This window comes from Rousettus aegyptiacus, unplaced genomic scaffold (genome assembly GCF_014176215.1).
Source record: "Rousettus aegyptiacus isolate mRouAeg1 unplaced genomic scaffold, mRouAeg1.p scaffold_m13_p_1, whole genome shotgun sequence".
In the NCBI taxonomy this organism is placed as follows: domain Eukaryota; kingdom Metazoa; phylum Chordata; class Mammalia; order Chiroptera; family Pteropodidae; genus Rousettus; species Rousettus aegyptiacus.
Genome location: NW_023416284.1, coordinates 31,736,797 through 31,757,757, shown reverse-complemented (window position 1 = coordinate 31,757,757; position 20,961 = coordinate 31,736,797). Strand labels below are relative to the sequence as shown.

Sequence of the window (20,961 nt, the reverse complement as noted above, 5' to 3'; positions counted from 1 at the left end):
AAATTACTATATCAAATTCTCTATATATATTTATTCTTGAGTTAACTTTGCTATTTGTATATTTCTAGAAATGTGTCCATTTACCTAAAATGTCTACTTTGTTTGCTTAAAGTTGTTCATACTTTTCTCCTTATGATCCTTTTGATTTTTGTAGAGTTAGTAGTGATGTCCCTTCTTTCATTCTTGTGATTATTTGTTTTCTCTCATTTTTTATTGGATGGTTGATATTTTCTAAAGGTTTTGTTATTTTCTAAAAAAATCAATTTTTTATTTCCGCAATTTTTTTTATTTTCCTCTTTTCTGTCTCATTGATTTTCATTTTAATTATTCCTGTCTTCTACCTACATGGTGCATGATTTGTCCTTCATTTTCTAGCTTCTTGAGATGGAAACAGATTGATTTTAGATATTTTTGTAAGCATTTGAAGCTATAAATTTCTTCACCTTGTTTTGCTGTATTTCTTAAATTTTGATGTATTTTTTTATATTCATTAATTTAAGCATATTATCTAATTCTTTGTGTGATGTTTCTCCTCTGATCTTTGGGTTCCTTTGAAATATATTGTATTTTAAAATATTCTGAGATTTCCTAGATTTCTTTGTAATGTCGATTTCTAATTTTGTTGAGGTGAGAGAACATAATTTGTAGGATTTCAATTCTTTTGAATCTTTTGAGATTTATTTGTGGCCTATCCTAAGGTCTATGCATGAAAATATTCCAAGTATACTTGAAAAGAATGAGTTTTTTGTTATTTTTGGTTGAATTATTCTATATCAATCTTTTTCTGTCACTTAGTCAAGTTGATAATGTTCAAGTCTTCTGTATTCTTGCAGATTTTATTTCTTGGGGGCTAGAGGAGGTCTGGTTATTTTATCAATTACTGAGAAAAGGGCATTTGAATGTTCCGTTGAATATTGAAATTTCAAATATTTTTTTCTTTCCGTTTGGCCCTGAAGCTTTATGTAGTAGAAGGGCCTGGATTAACATTGTAGAAGAAAAGAGTTTTGCTTCTAGGTGTGGGTGTGCTTGCTCGGGAGGCTCCTGTATTGTGCCAGGTTTCTTCCAGGACCAGACTTCTGTAGCCCCTGCAGCCTCTCTGGAACCCAGGTATCATCACACATTCCCTTAGCCATCCTCCTTTCGGTGGTTTTGTAGTGAGGAGCTTCTGGTGAAACCCCTCCTTGGCACCCCAGAGAGATGATTCCTGACAATAGTGCTGAAGCTTCACACATAGTGTGATAGTAGAAATAGTAGAAACAGCCCCTTTAAGTAAAATATAAAAGGGAGCCCAAAGTACTAAAGCAGGCTTTATGTCAATGGTAGCAAAGAGAAGCATTTCAAGGAAGGAAACATTGAATCAATGTGGATTCTTCCAGAGTCATCACCCACCTAGTCTACTGCAGGAATTGTCATATATATCATTTTCTGTTGTGTAACATACAAAACTAATGTGTGCTTGTCTGCCTGTCTAAAATCCAAAACAATTCATTATTAACAATTGTTATTTGAAAGCATATTGAGCATGGTACAAATGCTCAAGGAGATTCTAAGACTGCCTTAACTGGACAGTCTGGTAAAGGGTCAGATCCTTGAGTAACCTTAGGTAAAGTGCTTAGAGCAGTCCTTGACACACAGTAAACACTTAAAATTGTTTGTTGTAATTGGTGGTGCATTGCTACTGTTACTGTTGCTAATATTTGGAGAACTTCCCAGTTCCATTTCACACCTGTAAGGAAACTCCAAAAGCTCAGAATCACCTAAGACTCTGAGGAAGTATACATTTTTGATGTATAAAATGATATTAAGTGCCAAAGGTATTATAAGCCATAACAGGGAAATTTTACATTCATAGTGAAGGCATTTTCTTTAGGGAGATAGTTTTAATCCTGGAATTTACCAGAATAAAATTAGTTATGGCTAAAGCTGTATATCCTGGGAACCATTTTTAGGCAAGAGAGATAATGAAAATTTTTCTGCTTCTTTGTCGAAATTGGATTTTCATCCTTTCTCAATGAAGGTTTGCAGGTTCTTTTACACACACACACACATACACACACACACAGACAAGCGCTCTCTCTCTCTCTCTCTCTCACACACACACACACACGTACAAACACACACTGCCACAAATATCTGCTGAAAAGTTGTTCATACAGATAAATACAGTGCTTGCTCCCTCACTTCTTTTCAGTCACTGCTCAAATTTATCATCCTAATAAGAAGCCTTTTCTCATCGGTGTTGTCTAAAATAGTATCACCGTTTGGTCAATATCTCAATCTCTTTCCCATTATCTTTAGAGTTATTATATCTTCTATACCAGGATATTTTCAGGTCAAAAGAGTATGCTTTTAATATTTCAACCAAGACGACAGGTATAAAATGGTACTGCACAGGGCAGATAGGGATGAATGGTCCTCCTATTTTTCTCCCTAGTGCTGATATATGATTTATTTTTTATTTTCTCTCATTAGAAACAGTTTTATAAGAGCAGAGACTCTTCCTGTTTTGTTCCCCGTATCTCTAGTACATATGACAATACATGATACATACTAGGCATTTGCTATCCAGGGAGCTAAATAAAATATCATAAAATATAATAATAATTGCCTCTCATTATTTTTATGAGTGTTGGAGCTATCCTATTGAGAGATACCTATTTGTAGGAAACAATTTGCATTTGAAAATTTATAATAACTGCTGTGGCTTCATTCCCTTCAACATTCAGATAAAGAGAAGATATGATCTTTATTTATATTGCAGTAGATTACTAGTTGTCCCTATTGCTTTCTCTTGCCTGTAGGGGAAAAAAAGCAATTTCATTAGAGCCCCTGTTTTTCAGCTTCTGGGAATTAGTGCTTTCTTGGTGTTTGAGGTGTTTAAAATGCTTTCAGGTAAAGATTTGAAGGCTGAGAATAAATCCTCAAAGTCTATGCATGAAAGTATCCTTGCCTGGATCCTCAGGAGAGCTTATAGGACTCAGGATGCATATTTTAAATCCACAATGGCAAATTCATTCCAACCAATTCACCTTTGTATTTAGGGCAGGTAAATAGGCATCTAGAGGAAATTTTGATAGCAATTGTTCTTTCTGGTACAGAGGTTTAATAGTATTCTGGCTCTCAAGGTATTTACTGTAGCTTTTGATTTGCTATTTATGACTCAGATTTCTGGAGTATTGCAGTGCATTTACTTTGTAACTCACACTAAAAGTACATGTGAAAATGAAGACTTTTACAGAGGGAGGAGGAAAACTGTAAGTAGTTATAAGATGAAGGGTAACTATAAGATGAGGTTAATTATACTACATATTCTAGTAGTTGTAATTTATATTAACTTAGTTTTCGGTTTCCAGCAGCATTAGTTCTCTATAAGACTTTTCCTTTAACAATTTACCTGAAGTATTTTTGCCAAAATATGGTTTTTAAATATAAAGGAGTGGAAAGTTTTTTTATAGGAACTAGGAAATAATTTTTCTTAGAAAATCCTTGTTCTTACAATAAAATATGAACTAAAACTCAAGCAATTACTTTTCGGGCCTTTTCTCTACAGTTGAGTTTTAGTAACAATGTGAGCTGTTTATTTTGTTGTTTTGTCAATGGTAGATTTAGAAGGTATAGAGTATTTTCACAGAAATCTTAACTTTGTTTTCTGTTTAAACTGTTCTTAAACTTTATACTCCTGAGGCCATTGCCACTTCTGAGATCACTGATACCTTTAGTAAAGATATTGGAAATACATTTTGTTAACAGCTGCATTTTTTTCTTTCTTTCTTTTTTAATGTAAATTGTTCACAGCAATAGTACCTGGCAATATCATGTAGTATTGTGATGGATGCTGTATTGACTATGTTCTCCTTGTGTGTTTGGTTCCAGAATGATTCTGGCTAGGGTGGGGCATTTTCATTTTACTTAGTCCCTGTTTCCTTCCTTGGCTTTATTTTAAAGTCTTTCACTTTTTGTTATGAAATGATTTTTTACCTTAATTTTACTATTCTGTAGGACTTTCAGGCTACATATATACGTGACTACATATACACATATACATGCATATGTACTTATCTATAAATATGTACATATATGCAAATGCTAATGTCTTACCTTTTAATTTGCTTTTTACTTATATCAAAATATTATTTTTAATTGGTTATAAAATGCCATTTTTCTTTATATCAGAGTTATATATAGTCTGCAAAGCTTTTTACAACCAAAAAAATAGTAGCCCTATAACATCCATGTCATTATTTCCCGCTCCCTACGGACTACTTTTCAGTTTTTAAAAATTGTTTTTCTTTGTACTCACCTACATATCTCTAACATGTTTATATTGCATTTGAAACATTCTGATTTTTCAATTTTAGATATTATCTGTACTTTCCCTTATGGAAAATGAGGATTTAAATATTTTTGTATATTCTCTGCTTACCCTCAAAACACATACGTGCCTATTTTCTGTCTTTCTCTCCTTAATACATGTTATCCCAATTTTGGTTTATATTTTCATGATTATGTATTTAAAGAATTTATAGCTGAACCATGTGGTATTTATACTGTGGTTATTTTTCCTGCATGAATTTTGTTTTCACTCAAATTAATAATTTGCTCTGCTTTGCTTAGTTTTATAGTTTATTTTAGTTTTTTAGCTTTTGCTTAACTTACCCCTAGTTTTCCCACAGATCTTTAAATCATTTTCTCAAAGTTTAGTACCCTTTCCCTTATAAATCTTTTTTTGTTTGTTTGTTTAGATGCCTAAAATATTTTTTAAGTCTAGTAATTTTATTAGAATATGTCCTGAAGTTTTTTTTTTTTTTTTATGGCTTGGTATTCTTAGGTACAATATGTTCTCTTTCATTTGTAGTTTCTAATCTTTTTCATTTCTGTAAAGTTTCCTGAAATATACTATTTAGTATTTATTTTTGTCCTTTGTCATAGTCTTCTTGATTAGACTCTGTTATAGTTTGTTGATCTTTTTTACTTGGTTAGTATTAGTTATTTTCTCTCAAATTTCAAAATCTTTTTTTGTTTCCTTTTGATTAAAAAAAAACTTTTATGTTCAATTTCTTTTAAGGCATTATCTGTTGTGTCTATTTGCTTTTGTTTTAGTTTAATATTCATTTTTGAAATTACTTCCTCTATTTCTACTTCTTTCTGAGTTATAACATCATCTCACTTTAATGTTTTTCTAAATTTGATTTATATAATTCTTCAACATCTTGTATTACTTTATTAATTTTCATGTAGTAAATTATAGATTTGATCTATAATGCAAATACCTATTTTGCAAGCATTAGTTTGGTGTTGCTGATAAACTCTTATGAACTTTATGTTCGTGCCAACACAAGTTGCTTCTCAGTGCTACCTTTCAGTCTTTTTACTTCCTGGGGAGCTTCCTCTCTAATTTCTCATATAGATAGTCTAAGCTTATTCATTTATCATATATGCCTTTTGCTTAAACCGAAGCATTCTTAAGATGAACAAATGACTCTGTTTTCTACTTCACTGACCAAAATCGAGTCCATGGCAGTGATCTGCTTCAGTTTACTGCACCCTTGTCCTTGGGATCACCTACATCATTACCCACTCTAATCTTCTTTCTCCTGGTCTTACAGGTTTCTCTGTTCTGTTCAAGGTTATTCTCTCTATTTATCCCCTTCATCCATCTCCTCATGCCATTTCTAATACCTTGGTCATTAGATTCCATTTCTTTCGTCATATGTCTTCAGTCTCTCTCTTGTACCTAACCCTCACCCTGTATAAACATCCTGTAAATTCTCATCTTAAAAAGAAATATTTTCTATCATTATCCTTGCCCCCCATCTAGTTACTGTCCTATCTCTTTATTCTACTCCTCATTCAAAATACAACTTTCTCACCTCACATTTATTTTGCAAATTGCTGCTTTCTAGTTCCAGTAGAGTTGTTAATGAAAACAATGCAAGCTTGGAAGACAGTTAGTAATAACTGAGCTCAAATCTCATCTCAGGAAATTTACTATCTTTGGTAACCTTAACCTTTAGTCTCTGGGTTTTTTTGTTGTTGTTGTTGTTGTTTGTTTGTTTATAGTAAAATGGAGATAATAGCTTGTTAGGCTTGTTTTGAGGATTTATGTAAAGCTTATAGGAGTTCAGTCCCAACATACAGAAGATATTCTTTAAATAGTAGTAAATAATATTATAGTTTTGACTACTTATGTCCTTTTTTAATGTATTCTTTAATTTATAATCATGTTTTTTGAATATTTGAGGTTGCAAAATAAATGACCTCAGGAAAAATATATAGTGTGAGTATGTATAGAAAGTTGTGACACTGAGCATATCTTAAGATTATTTGATTTGTTTGATTTCAAATGAAATTTAATTTTATGTTTAGATATTTTCTAAAAGACAGGGCTTTTCTTTGTGATGAGGTATTGTAATTATTGTATATGCAGTAGATTGAGTGTTTAAAAGCCTATTTCTTTTTTTCAGTACTATCTAACATTAGTCCTTTTCTGTCTTTCCATTTATTGGTAATATGATGAAAAATGGTATGATGTATTCATGGAAAGTGTCGTGTGATTTGAGGGGTGATAGAAAAGCCTTCTCAAGCAAAAGCTGCTTATCCACTGACCTATAATAAGAACTAAGAAATTTTTAAAAAACTTTTTGATTGCCTGTGCAATCTCAGTCACTATGAGAGAATACGGGGGATTCCAAAATGAATGAAATGCAGCCTCTTTGTTCAAGGAAGTGTCCATTTTAATAAAAGAAGAATCAGGCATGTAAATAAATAATCAGATCCTTGCATAAGTGTACTGGATTTGAGATCAGAGAAGTGTTGGATGAGGCATTCACATGCAGGTTGACATTGTTCAGAATTATGGCATGTCTTAGGTTTAAGAGGAAAGTAGACCTGTTTTATCGTCAGCGAAAAAGTTATAGGGACTTTGAGGTTAAGAGGTTTTAGTGAGAAAGAGGATGAACAATTGTCAAAATCAGATGGCATGAGGCAAAGGAAATCATTAATTTCTTGGTAAGTGCCTATTGCTTCTATTATCCTCTTTTTAGAAGGTTTATTTTTTTCCAGTTTTATTGAGAAATAATTGATATGCATCCTCGTTTAAAGTATACAGCATGATGGTTTGATTTACATATATTGTGACATGATTGTAGCTAGTTAACATCTATCATCTCATGTAGATACAATAAAAAGAAAATCAATGTCTCCTTGTGATGAGAATTCTTAGGATTTCCTCTCTTAATTTTTCCTCTGTATTATACAACAGTGTTAGCTATACTTATTATGTTGTACATCACATTCCTGATGCTTATTTATCTTTTAACTGGAAGACAAACCTTCTGACCACTTTCCTTCAATTCCTCCCCAAAATCTGATCTCTTTTTCTATGAGTTTAGTGGGGTCTTTTATAGATTTCACGTATAAGTGAGATTGTATGGTATTTGTCTTTCTCTGTCTGACTTATTTCATTTAGTATAATGCCTTCAAGTTCCATCCATGTTGTTGTAAATGGTAATATTTCCTCATTTTTTTTAACGATTGAACAACATTCCATTGCATGTTTGTATATGTGTGTGTGTCTCTGTGTGTGTATCTTGCGGCCTCTTTATCCATTCATCCATTGATGGACACACTTAAACAATTTCCATATCTTGATATTGTAAATTAAGCTGTTGTGAACATGGGGGTGTAGATATCATTTCAAGTTAGTGCTTTTGTTTCCTTGGAATATATTCCCAGAAGTGAAATTGCTGGATCATTATAGTATTTCTAATTTTAATTTTTTGAGGTACCTTCATACTGCTTTCCATTGGCTCCATCTTGGTACCACTTCTGTGAGCGAGGTTGATAATGGCTATGCATGTGTGGGGACAGGGAATTTATGGGAAATCTCTGCATCTCCCTCTTAGTTGTGTTGTAAACCTAAAAAGAGTACTTAAAAAAATAAAGTCTTTAAAAAATCAGAAAGAAAACCCCAGAGAGATTGAAGGGTTAATCTCCATTATAGGTTAATAAAGCCATAAGAGATGTATTATATATGTATGTATGCATGTGTATACACACACACACAGTATACTAGTAAATATATCTGTAGTCTATCTAGCAATTACTTTGACTTTTAGATGCTTCTCTAATCAAGTAACTAACTTGTGTGTTATTAATTTATTTAAGGAAATTTTTCTTTAAACTTTCAGATGATACAGCATTGTTTGAGTTGATTCAACTAGTTCCACCAGGTACTGTATTGTATTTTGATAAAGTAATTGACATGTGAACCCATTTCAATGAAACGCTTTTTGAATATCTCATCTTTTTTCCTTTTTCCCAAATTAAGAACAATGTCGAGGTTCTAGTATTGGTCTAGTGTGCGTAAAATATCAGTAGACCAAAATAATATGTACAGAAAGATTTACATGTGACATTTGAAAACACTGTTCTAAAAATGAGTATATAGTAATAATTGAAAGTGAAAAAATAATTCAATATCATTTCAGCGTATTTTGTGACATTCATTAAAATTGATTTTTTAGTTTTTGTGATTTTTATAACACTTTTCTTGATAAAGTAGTCAATTATCTTTGTTTTTATGTATGGACCATTATGGGGAATGAACAGGAATAAAATCTTTCCCATTTAGTAAGCATTACAAATCTCTAGGATGGCTTGAGTTAAAATATGAAGGATAGTTTCATTTCAGTTATTAATATCTATGATTATAGGAGGAACCTGTCTTAATCAAATACATGTTTTGCATGGAAAAAAGAGTTATATTTTATTGAAAACTAGTAATTTGAAAAATTTTGGATATTAAATATGTATCTAATTGAGATAACCACAAATACCAGAGAATGTCTACATTTTTTTCAATATGGAACATAATACCTTATAATGGCAAGTAGAAAAGGATGGAAAGTAGAAAAATATGGAAATGGTAATTAACTTTCAGATTTGTAAATGTTATATCAACTTGCTGTATTTACAAGGACTTTGTTTTTTTTTTAGGAACTCTTAGATATTCACTAAATTTAGATGAATATTCCCACTTTTACAAAAGAGGGGAGTTATAATGATTAATATGCACTACATGTCTGAATAAGGAAATATGTTAACTTATTTAACATAACTTTAATTTTCTTTTCATAGAAAAAAACCCCTTCACCCTCTAGCAGGTATTTCAGTAAGGCGTCAGGCATTATATATATTGTTACCTGATGATTTGTTTCTAAATAGAATATTTTGTTATAATTTGAATCATAGGATATCTTTCTTGTAGTGGGTGAAACACTGTCTACATATGATGAAAATACACGAGATTTCATGTTCCCGGGTCCAAACCAAATTTCTGGACACCATGATTCAAACCGCCAGGTTACCATGAGGAGGATTTCTGGCCTTCGAGTAAGTGCTGCTATTTTCTGAAACAATTCATGATGCAGGCTTATTGTTAAAACACGCAAATTACCTGAAAGGTGAGGAACTAGTTCAAAGTTTAATTTGGTTTAAAACATAATGGTTTTCTGGGCCTGGAGAACATGGCAAAGTGAAAGATGTCCCCAGATATCGCCCCTTCAAACGACAATAAGTAGGACATCTAAAACTTAACAAAAAACACCCAAACTGCATACCAGCACGTCTAAGCATGGGATCTGTGTGTTAGAGCTGTCACAAGTTAGAACCCTGGGTGTTGGGCGGTAAACTGGGAGAAATAAAGAAGCTGCCTCTCGCAACTGCTGGAGATCCCTGTGGGAGAAGGAGGGGAGAAGGTGCATAAGTTCCCTGAACAGCCCTGCCTAAGAGTGAGGTGAGCTCCATGCAGCTGGCGGCAGGGCCCAGTCATCAGGGCAGAAAGCAGAGAAGCAAGATGGCAGAGAAACAACAGTCAATTTTTACCAGCCACGGTTGCAAAACCGAGGCTGAGCCACAGCCCCCAACTCCCAACCCAAAGGGCTCCTCCCTCCATAGCCTCTGAGACTGAACACCGTGAAGCCCCAGGAGAATCTGAGCAAGTGCTACTGAAACTGACAGGGCCTGAGACTGAGAGTAGTAAGCACAATTAAACATCTAGAAGAAAAAAAAGACATTATTAAGGCTTTATACAATGCAGGGATCCAAGAGGCTTAGACGCCACCTACTGGAAACCAAAAGAAAAGCACCTTCTCTGCAACAGGCTAAAGAGAGACCTTTTATAATAAATATTTTTTTCTGGAAAAAAAGGAGAATACATTTCCATTAATGCCCATGTGGAGAAATAGTCCATTAAACACCATGAACAGCCAAGGTGACAAGGCATCTCAGAAAGAAAGAGAAAAACCTCCAGAAAATAAGCGTACAGACATAGAAATACATGACTTAAATGACAGAGAATTCAGGATGGTACTTGTGAAAAAACTCAGTGAGATCTGAAAGGAGTCATATTCAAAATTTCTGGAATTGAAAAAACAACTAGATGAGCAGAATGAGTTCTTTAGCAAGGAGATTGAAATCCTCAAAAGGAACAGAATAGAACTTCTGGAAATATACTGTAAGAGTAGAAAAATGAAATAACAAGCTTAGGAAATAGAGTCGATTAAATGGAGGAATGGATCAGTGATATCGAAGACAGAAATCTAGAAATAAGTCAGAAGGAAGAAGAGAGAAACCAAAGAATGAAAAATAATGAAAGAGAAATACAAAAACTTGATCATACCATCTGGAGAGGAAACATAAGGATAATGGACATTCTCAAAGTGGAGAAAAAGGAGTACGATTTAGAAATCATTTTCAGACAAATAGTTGAGAATTTCCCAAATATAAGGAATGAGCTGGAGCTTGGAATTCAAAAAGTGAACAGAACACTCAATTATCCCAACCCAGAAAGGCCTTTGCCAAGACACATTGCATTAAAATTATCAAAAATCAATGACAAAGACAGAATTCTCAGGGCAACTAGGGGAAAGAAGATGGTAACTTATAAAGGAAAACCTGTTAGATTATTGTTGGACTTCTCAGCAGAAACCTTACAAGCCAGAAAGGAGTGGAATCAAATATTCAGGCTATTAAGTGAAAGGAACTACTAGCCTAGAATAATGTATCCAGCTAAGTTCTCTTTTAAATATGAAAGAGAAATAAAGACCTTTCCAGACATACAAAAATTGAGGGAATTCTCCACTACGAAGCCTGCACTACAGGAAATAGTGCTCACATAAAACAAAATGACAAAAACAAAAAAAACATAATTAGGAATAAGGTGACTATCAGGCATATAGAAGTAGAGGAGTACAACCCTTACTAAGAACAGGACATTATAAGCTTAAACAATAAGAAGAGATTTGCTATTGCAAGATGGTAATGAACATTCAGCATACATATGGACAAATTGAGATAATAATGACTGAAAAGATGGGGATTCAAAGATCCAAATTTGCAAAGGGGAATGGAGGTAAAGCATGCGCAGAAGAAAATGGATGACTGTATATACATAACTATCTTTTACATATTCATAAAGGTAACCACATACCAAAGATTCAGAACTGAAGTATCTAACATAAAACAAGAAGGACCAGAGGGAAAACCCACAAAAGCCAACCAAAATAAAGATAACAGAAGCACAAAGACAAGGAAGCAATGGAAATACTGGGATATACCAGAAAGCAAAAGATAAAATGGCTATAAGAATTCTGCATATTTCAATAATCACTCTAAATGTAAATGGACTGAACTCACCAATAATAAGACACAGAGTTGCAGAATGGATCACGAAACAAAACCCAACCATACGCTGCCTCCAGGAGACACATCTCAGCAACAAAGACAGATATAGACTCAAAGTGAAGGGGTGGAAAATGATATTTCAAGCAAATGGCATTCAGAGAAAAGCAGGAGTAGTGGTACTAATATCAGACAAAATAGACTTCAAATTCAAAAAGATGAAGAAAGATACTGAGGGACACTTCATAATGATAAAGAAAATCATGCATCAAGAAGACTTAATAGTTATTAATATTTTGCTCCCAACCAAGGAGCCCCAAAATATAAAAACAGTTACTAACAGAACTAAGTGGAGAAACAGAACAAAACACTATTATTTTCCATTGTCAGATGTGGACTGGTCATTGAAACAGAACATCAATAAGGAAATAATATCCTTAAATGACACATTAGACCAACTGAACATAATTGACATTTACAGAGCCTTTCATCCAAACAGCAGCTTATACATTCTTCTCTAGTGCACATGGAATATCCTCAAGGATTGACCACATATTGGGACGCAGAGATAGCCTCAACAAATATGAGGGTTGAAATCATACCAACTATATTCTCTGATCATAATGCTTTGAAACTAGAGATCAACTGTAAAAAAGAAAGCGGGAAGAACCACAAATACATGGAGATTAAACAACATAATACTGAAGAATAACTGGGTCAGAGAAAAAATAAAAAGATCGAGATACATAGAAAATGATAATGATAATACAACATATCAAACTTTTGGGACATGACCAAAGTGGTCATAAGAGGAAAGTTCATATCATGACAGACCTATCTCCAAAAACAACAACAAGCCCCCCCAAAAAACCTAATGCTTCATCTTAAAAAACTAGAAGAGGAAGAATGAATGAAGCCTAAAGTCAGCAGAAGGAAAGAAATAATCCAAATTAGAGCAGAAATAAATGAAATTGAAAACAAACAACAACAACAAAACAATAGAAAAAGTAAATGCAACAAAGAGTTGGTTCTTTGAGAAGGTTAATAAAATTGACAAACCCCTGGCTAGACTCACTAAGGAAAAAAGAAAGGACACAAAATCAGGGATGAAAGAGAGGAAATTATGACAGATACTGCAGAAATACAAAGGATCATACAAAAATACTATGAAAAAGTGTTATATACCTAGAAGAAATGGACCAGTACCTAGAAAAATAAAGTCTTCGTAGTCTGAATCAAGAAGACTGGAAAATCTAAATAGACTGATTAGCAGTATGGAAATGGAAACAATCATCAAAAACCTACCAAAAAGTAAAAGTCCAGGACTGGATGGCTTCACCAGTGAATTCTACCAAACATTCAAAGATGATTTAATACCTATTCTCCTCAAACTCTTCCAAAAAAGGAAGCAATACTTCCCAACTCATTATATGAGGCCAATATTACCCTGATACCCAAACCTGGTAAAGATAACACACAAAAAAAGAAAACTACAGACTAATATCTCTCATGAACACAGACGCAAAAATCTTAAATAAGATACTAGTGAACCAAATACAGCAACATATTAAAAAGATTATGCACCATGATCAAGTAGGCTTCATCCCAGAGGCACAGGGATGGTTTAATATATGCAAATCAATTACTGCGGTACACCACATAAACAAATTAAAACATAAGAATCATATGATCATATCAATAGATGCAGAAAAAGTCTTCAACAAGATACAGCATCCATTTATGATCAAAACACTTAACATTATCAGTATAGAAGGAAAGTGACTTAACATAATAAAGGCCATATATGACAAACCCTCAGTCAACATTATGCTTAGTGGCGAAAACTAAAAACCTTCCCTCTAAGATCAGGAACAAGGCAAGGCTGTTAATTATCGCCACTGTTATTCAATGTAACATTGGAGGTCCTAGTGAGTGCAATCAGGCAAGAGGAAAATATAAAAGGCATCCAAATAGGAAACGAAGAAGTCAAACTGTCACTATTTTTGGATGACATGATCCTCTATATAGAAAACCCTAAAGACTCCACAAGAACACTACTGGAAACAATAAGCAAATACAGTAAAGTTTCTGGATACAAAATCAATGTTCAAAAATCCATACTCTAATAATGAAGTGTCAGAAAAAGAAGTGGAAAAATAATTCCTTTTGCAATTGGAACAAAAAGAATAAAATACCTAGGAATAAATCTAATGAAATATGTGAAGGACCTATATTATAAAAACTACAAGGCCTTATTAAAAGAAATCGAAGAAGATACAAAGAAATGGAAAGATTTTCCATGTTCTTGGATTGGAAGAATGAACATAATTAAAATGACCATATTACCTAAAGCATTATACAGATTTAATGCAATCCCTATCAGAATCCCATCGGCATTTTTTAAAGAAATACAACAAAAAAATCGTCAGATTTGTATGGAAGCACAAAAGACCCCGAATTGCCAAAGCCATCCTGAGAAAAAGAATGAGGATGGAGGCTTCACTCTGCCCTACTTCAAATTATACTACAAAGCAACAGTAATCAAAACAGCATGGTATTGGCAGCAAAACAGACACATGGACCAGTGGAACAGAATCGAGAGTTCAGAAGTAAATCCATATTTATAAAGGCAAATAGTTTTTGACAGAAAAAGCCAAAATATACAGTGGAGAAAGGTAAGCCTCCTCAATAAAATGGTGCTGGGAAAACTGGAAAGCCACCTGCAAAAGAATGAAACTAGACTGTTGTTTATCACTACACACCAAAATTAACTCAGAATGGATTAAGAACCTGAATATAAGACTGGAAACAATAAAATGCATAGAAGAAAACATAGGATCAAAATTCAAGGATCTTGAACTTAAAGAGGATTTTATGATTTGACCTCAAAAACAAGGAAGTAAAAGCAAAAATAAATGAATGGAACTACATCAAAATAAAAAGCTTCTGCTCAGCAAAAGAAACCATCAACAAGGTAAAGAGACAACCGTCCAAATAGGAAAATATATTTGCAAGCAACGCCTCTGATAAGGGCCTAATATCTAAAATATACAAAGAACTCAGACAACTGAATGGCAACATAAAAAGAAACAATCCAATCAAAAAATGAGCAGAGGACCTGAACAGACACTTCTCCCTACCAGACATACAAATGGCCAATAAATATAAGAAAAGATGCTGAACATCGCTAACGATTAGGGAAATGCAAATCTAAACCACAGTGAGATATCATCTCACACCTGTTAGAATAGCTATAATCAATAGAACAAGTAATAACAAATGTTGGAAAGGATGTGGAGAAAAAGGAACCCTCAGACACTGCTGGTGGGACTGCAAGTCAATAGAGCCACTATGGAAAACAGCATGGAGGTTCCTCAAAAAACTAAGAATTGATCTACCATACAATCCAGCAATCCTGTACCCTGTATTTATTCCAAAGACTTGAAAACTCATATCTGAAAAGATATTTGCACACCAATGTTCTTAGCAGCATTATTCCCAGTGGCCAGGACATAGAAGCAACTGAAGTGTCCTATGATAGATGATTGCCTAAAGAAGCTGTGGTACATTTATACAATGGAATATTACTCAGCCATAAGAAGAGATGAAATACTACCATTTGTGACAACATGAATTGACCTTGAGATAATCATGCTAAGCAAAATAAGCCAGACAGAAAAAGTTGAAAACCACATATCACTTATATGTGGAATATACACTTAGAAGCAACAAATGAAGAGGGCAAACAAATGGAGGCTTATAGACATGGACAGTGGACCAGAGGGGAGGGGGTCGAGGGGAGGGGGGAGCTAGACAGAGTGAAGGGAATCAAATATGTGGTGACAGAGAGAACTCTGACTATGAGAAGTGAACAACAGTATAAACATATATATGCCTTACTGTTAAAGTTTATAGCTGAAACTTATTGGATTTCATTAACCAATGTCACCATAAAAAATAAAAAATAAAGACAGAAAAAAACTTTAATGGTTTTCTGAAATTTTACTGTTATTTTAAACATACTGGAATGAAATGAAAATAATTTAACAAAACCCATGCATCTACCACCCAAAATTACCAAGCGCTATTTTGCCTTATATTCTTCACATTTCTCTCCTTTCTTTCTCCTCCGCACCCTCTTCTCCATCCTTATCTGTCTGTCTCTCTTCTCTCTTTAGTTTCCTTTCAAAAGAATGACCAATAAACATTTGGAAGGCACTCACTATTACTAATATATATGGAAATCTAAAATAAAACAACCATATGATTTCATTTTTAAAGTGTAAAAATGATAAAATTTAATAAATCTGACAATATCAAAAAAGGAAACTCCTTTATGCTGTTTACCACATACACTGGAACAACCACAATTCAGAATTATCTAGCAAAGACAAAGATTCTCATAGCCTACAACCTTCTAGGAGATGTATTTTCTCTGATACACTAAGAGACTTCTTAGGAATGTTCATTAGTAGCATTGTTAATTAATTATAGTGAAAAGTGGAAATAATTGAAATGTTCATTAATAGGAGTTTGGACAGGTTATTATATGTTCGTTTAGTAGATGGAATATACATGCATAACACCTAAAAGCGAAAACCGCAGTTTGACAGCTGACTCTTCCATCCTCTGTCCAGCTTCCTTCAACTTTTGTTAGACGATTTCAAAATAATCTCATCCCTGAAAATGTCCTCCACTTAAAGAAACTGAGAGAAGCCTCTGCTGTTTCAAAAAAGCAAAAAGCAAAAGTTGTTTAGCTTGACATAATTTGGACATTTTTTACTAAGTTTATAAAAGAATAGTCTGAATAAGGAAAGTGGGGTGATATATGAGCCAATATGGTGGATTAATTCTCCTTTAGGTCTATGTTTATGATATGCTCTATCCTAGGAAACAGCAACTTCAGCTTGCCGAAAGCATAAAAATGGACTAGCAAATCTAGGAAATATTTCTTTTTGGGGATGTTTTCAGTGTCCATTAGCCACCTTCTATATTATGAAAGTTTTCAAAAAGTGTTTCAACTGTATAGTAACCTGCAATGAAAAAAAAATGATTTTAAATTATGGTCTTTTAAAAGTAATTTAAAATGCTCTATTATTTTAGATTGGCAATGTAAACGTAAGAGTATGGACCATTAATAATTATCTTTCTTCCTTCAATTTGAGTTAACTTTTACATATATTCGGAAGAGTGCTAAGGATGTATATATATAAAGAAAGAGAGAGAGAGACTCCCATATATAGGAATTTTTCTTTTTCTCTCCTTCCTCTCCTCCTCCTCTTCCTCCTCTCTCTCTCTCTCTCTCTATATATATATGTGTGTGTGTGTGTGTGTGTGTGTGTGTGTGTGTGTGTGTGTGTGTGTGTGTATATATATATATATATATATATATATATATATATATATATATATATGTCATGAGAACATTCAGGCAGCCCTGTGGAGAGGTTTATGTGATGAGAAGCTAAGTCTCCTTGCAAAAGCTAGAAAAGTGAGGCCTTCAGCCAAAGCTGTGTGAATAAGCCTTCTTGAGTAGCAGATCTTCTAGCCCCAATAAAGCCTACAGATGACTGCAGCCTATTACATCTTGATTGTAATCTCATGAGAAATTTTGAGCCAAAGTTATTCAGTTTAGCTTCTGCACATCCCTGCCCCATAGAAACCATATGAGATAATAAGTGTTTATTAATGTTTTAAGCTGCTGATATGTTATCAGCAATAGATAACTAACAAAGGCATAGTGGACATCGTTAATAATAGATATGTTTGCAAGGAAACAATCATTCAGTTAATTCTTAGGCAAATAAGACTTGCTTTTCTGTAACATGTTTGATGTTTGAAACTTTAAACTTAGAAGGTCAAAGACTGTGTTTGTAGAGGACAATGTAGGTACCTTTGGTCAATGTCTGTTTTCCACTATATTAGAGTAAAGCTGCAGTAGGTACAGACAATGTCTTTTAATGTTTCAGTGAATTCATAACTTGTGTGCTTCCAAATATTTTCTTAGATGCTTTGTTACTGTCCCTTTGAATTTCACCATTTGTTTTCACTTCCTCAAAAACAATGTTCAAGCTGGTGATTGAAATGTTGCAAGAAATAAAAGCCAGAGTCATTCATAGATATGAATGTAAGGTACATTATGGAAAAAATGTTGAAAGAATTAGTAGAGATTTAGCTCTCTTCTATTTTCAACAACTGCATACCCAGGAGCTGTGATTTTTTTAACAGACTATTCAAAGTATTTCTTGATTGTAGTTAGATATATCTTAAGTTGCAAAAATTAAAAGAGCTGAAATCCATTAAATATTTTTATGTACTTGTGACTTTAATAGTATATCGTAGTTTTAAAATCTTAAAAGGGATACACTTGAAAATGAAAAAAAGTATTAATTATTCTATAAAAATAATGCAATCAACTCATAAGTGAATCATCAGCGGTGAAACTGTTTCTAGCTAACATTTAGCATTATTATGTTGTCTTTAATAAGAAGTGCAAACCAACAAATGAAGCAGCTGAACCTTGACAAGTGTTTATTACTCTAGTTCATATTTCCATTACTAATAATTATCCTTTTTAAAATTGAAATGTCTAACAATATCCTTTTGCCCCCTCAGGGAATTGCTCCAAAGCTGGAATTTTCTACAACCTCAGTGATTACTGAATGTCTGATAAGTTCAAGGAAGTGCCGCACTCAGGTTAAAGTCATTTAAAGTATTTAATGATTTAATTTATTTGTTTATATTTATGGGCATTTGGCAAGCATTATTTATTATTATTATTTTTGGATATAGCTATTTTCACTTTTTTTGGTCAATCTTTAGGTAAAATGATTAACATAGGTTTTAGCAGCTTGGTTACATCTTAATAAATGTGCCATGATGTTATTTTATTATTATTTTTTAACTTTATGGACCTTTTTGTTTTAATGCCAAGAAATTCGGCTGTCAGAGAGATACTGGGATCAAGAAGTCCCATGAGAACTAGATTGGAGGCTTCTATAAGTTTTTCAGAAGTTACAGGTCACCACCGAAAGTTCAAAGGATACCTTTTTTAGCACATATAATCATAGGTTCTCAGGCTGGGATATTGGTGTTTAGTGAGTATGGTTTCTTGAGTGTCTCTCATTCCTTAAGGGACTGTTGCTCAGTTTTGGTAGCCATACTGATACTATCAGATCAAGGGAAGCTTGGATACTCCAGCCTAAGCACCTTCTATATTTGTGAAAACTGCCTTCAGTAAACTTAGATATCTGGATCTAATATTCCTTTTGGTCTAACTTCTTACTAAGTCACTAGGATCATCTTGCTACCTTGTCCACATGTTAGGTTTCACTCATATGTGGTTGCATTATGACCAGGTAACAATGGTCAGTCTGTGATGAAGAGCCAGTAATATATAAAGCCCAGAGAACCCAAACAGGGCAGGACTAGGCCTATGATGGGAAGAGTGGAGTGTTAAATTATTGCATTATCAGTTTTAGAGTAAATTTGCTGAGGATGATAACTGATTGAAACTAAAAAGGTAAAATATAATTATAAAATTATCAAGGGAATCATATTTTATTTGCAAGATATTTAGTATGTCAGAGTTTGACTGTAGTTGTTTATCTTTTTTAAATGCAAGTTGAAGCACAGCCGTTAGAGCTCTAACAGCCTGGGGTTTCCAATCATAGAGATATGTTACTGACTTGTTTTGTGATATGCGCTGTGCACAGTTGTTATAAATTATAAATTATTAGAAATCTCTTACCTGGACTCAGACAAAATTTTTCTCTCCACATTGGGGTATGCCCTTTTAGTGGGTTGGTAGAAAAGTCTTTTTTTTTTTAATCTGGAGTATAACATATACACATTAAAGTGCACACATTCCGCAAGTACAGCTTGGTGGGGGATCCTTTCTAAGTGTAAGCTGTCACCCCATTTGTTTCTTTAGACTTAGGAGCTAACATTTTTCTCTGTAGACTTTTTGGAAGACTTTTTCATTTCTTTAACTTGCTATTTCAAAAATGTCCCTCATTTTTTCGCTATTGAACAGATATGTGAGAGACTAGGCTTTGGTGTCAAACCGTTTAAGAAAATATGCTTTAGAATCAGCCAGATATGGGTTCCTCTTCCTCATAAGGCTGCTTTAAAAATGAAAATAGAGACTATATGCAATATGCCTGACATATAACATATAATTAATTAATTTTGTGGCCATTACGAGGTTATCTTTTAATTAAGACAATTGGGAGAGATCAGAAGACAATAGTTGCAACACTGTCTGGTAGGCACAGCAAAATAGACACTCTTACATTAAAATTCTGAATGCGAACAGCCAGTATTTTAATCTGATTTGAACTTATTTGAGAACATGATAAATCTGCTTTCTTCAAAAGTGAATATTAGTAACAAGTAAAATTTGAATGACGATAAAGCAGCATTTTCAGATTCAAGTAAAGAATAAAACAAACCATTTTGGTTTTTAAGAGAGGAGTCAGTAAAATCATGAAATTATTGAAGTTTACAAATACTTATAATGATTTTTATTCTTTTAGGCACATTGTTTTCAAATTGGATGTTTTGTCACCAATTGAAAGGACTGAAAAATTATGCATATTACTGTGATTTTCCAGAATAAAACTAGTTTTCTACTTTTTTAAATCTCCTACAAAGTAAAATTTATTATTAAATATCAATAGTAGCTTTTATTAATATATTTGTTAAGCTTTTGCTATGTAAAATCCACACTAACTTAGTGGCTTAAAACACAATGTTCCTCACAGTTCTGTGGATCGAGTCGGTGATTCTTTTGGTCTGTACTGGCTAGACTAGGGCTGAATGATCTAGGATGGCTTCGTTCACATGTCTGCCGATTGGCTGCCTTTTTGGTCCAGGACAGACTTTTCATTTCTGGTAATTGGCTTGATTTCAGCAGGGACAATGCCATAAGACTCATTTTCTAGTAGGCTAATTTAGCTCAATTTGTCTCAGTCACTTAGAGGCAGGAAGGTTTTCAGGAGTAAAAGACTGCAAATACTTTTCAAATCCCTCCTTGTGTTATGTGTGCTATCATACTGTCCTGTTGACCAAAGGAGGGAGCCATTATTATGTCAACAGTATAAGACAGCCATTATTTTAAGTTTTATTGGGCTTTAATAGGATGCACTGAAGGTCGAGTGAAGTTAGACAGCATATATCTGTAGTAGATACACCACAGTTTATAACTTCCTCTAGTAGTATTCAGCATTCAAAAATATGAAGAAAGAAGATGGGGTTAGTTACTTTAGGTTTGGTATA

General features: G+C 33.5%; 1 protein-coding gene across 7 annotated transcripts in view; it reads left to right on the top strand.

Annotated features, from left to right (window-relative positions):
- The window catches only part of SPATA6 (spermatogenesis associated 6), a 95,054-nt gene that overhangs the window by 21,036 nt on the left and 53,057 nt on the right, over window positions 1-20,961 (top strand). For 6 of the 7 annotated variants that reach the window (XM_036233728.1, XM_036233729.1, XM_016151313.2 and 3 more), the window contains exons 4-6: window positions 8,190-8,231; window positions 9,269-9,393; window positions 18,298-18,378. In XM_036233728.1, coding sequence (XP_036089621.1) covers window positions 8,190-8,231; window positions 9,269-9,393; window positions 18,298-18,378 — 248 coding nt within the window. Of the gene's footprint in view, window positions 1-8,189; window positions 8,232-9,252; window positions 9,394-18,297; window positions 18,379-20,961 lie in introns of all 7 variants that reach the window. The other variant, XM_016151315.2, reaches the window with a different exon arrangement.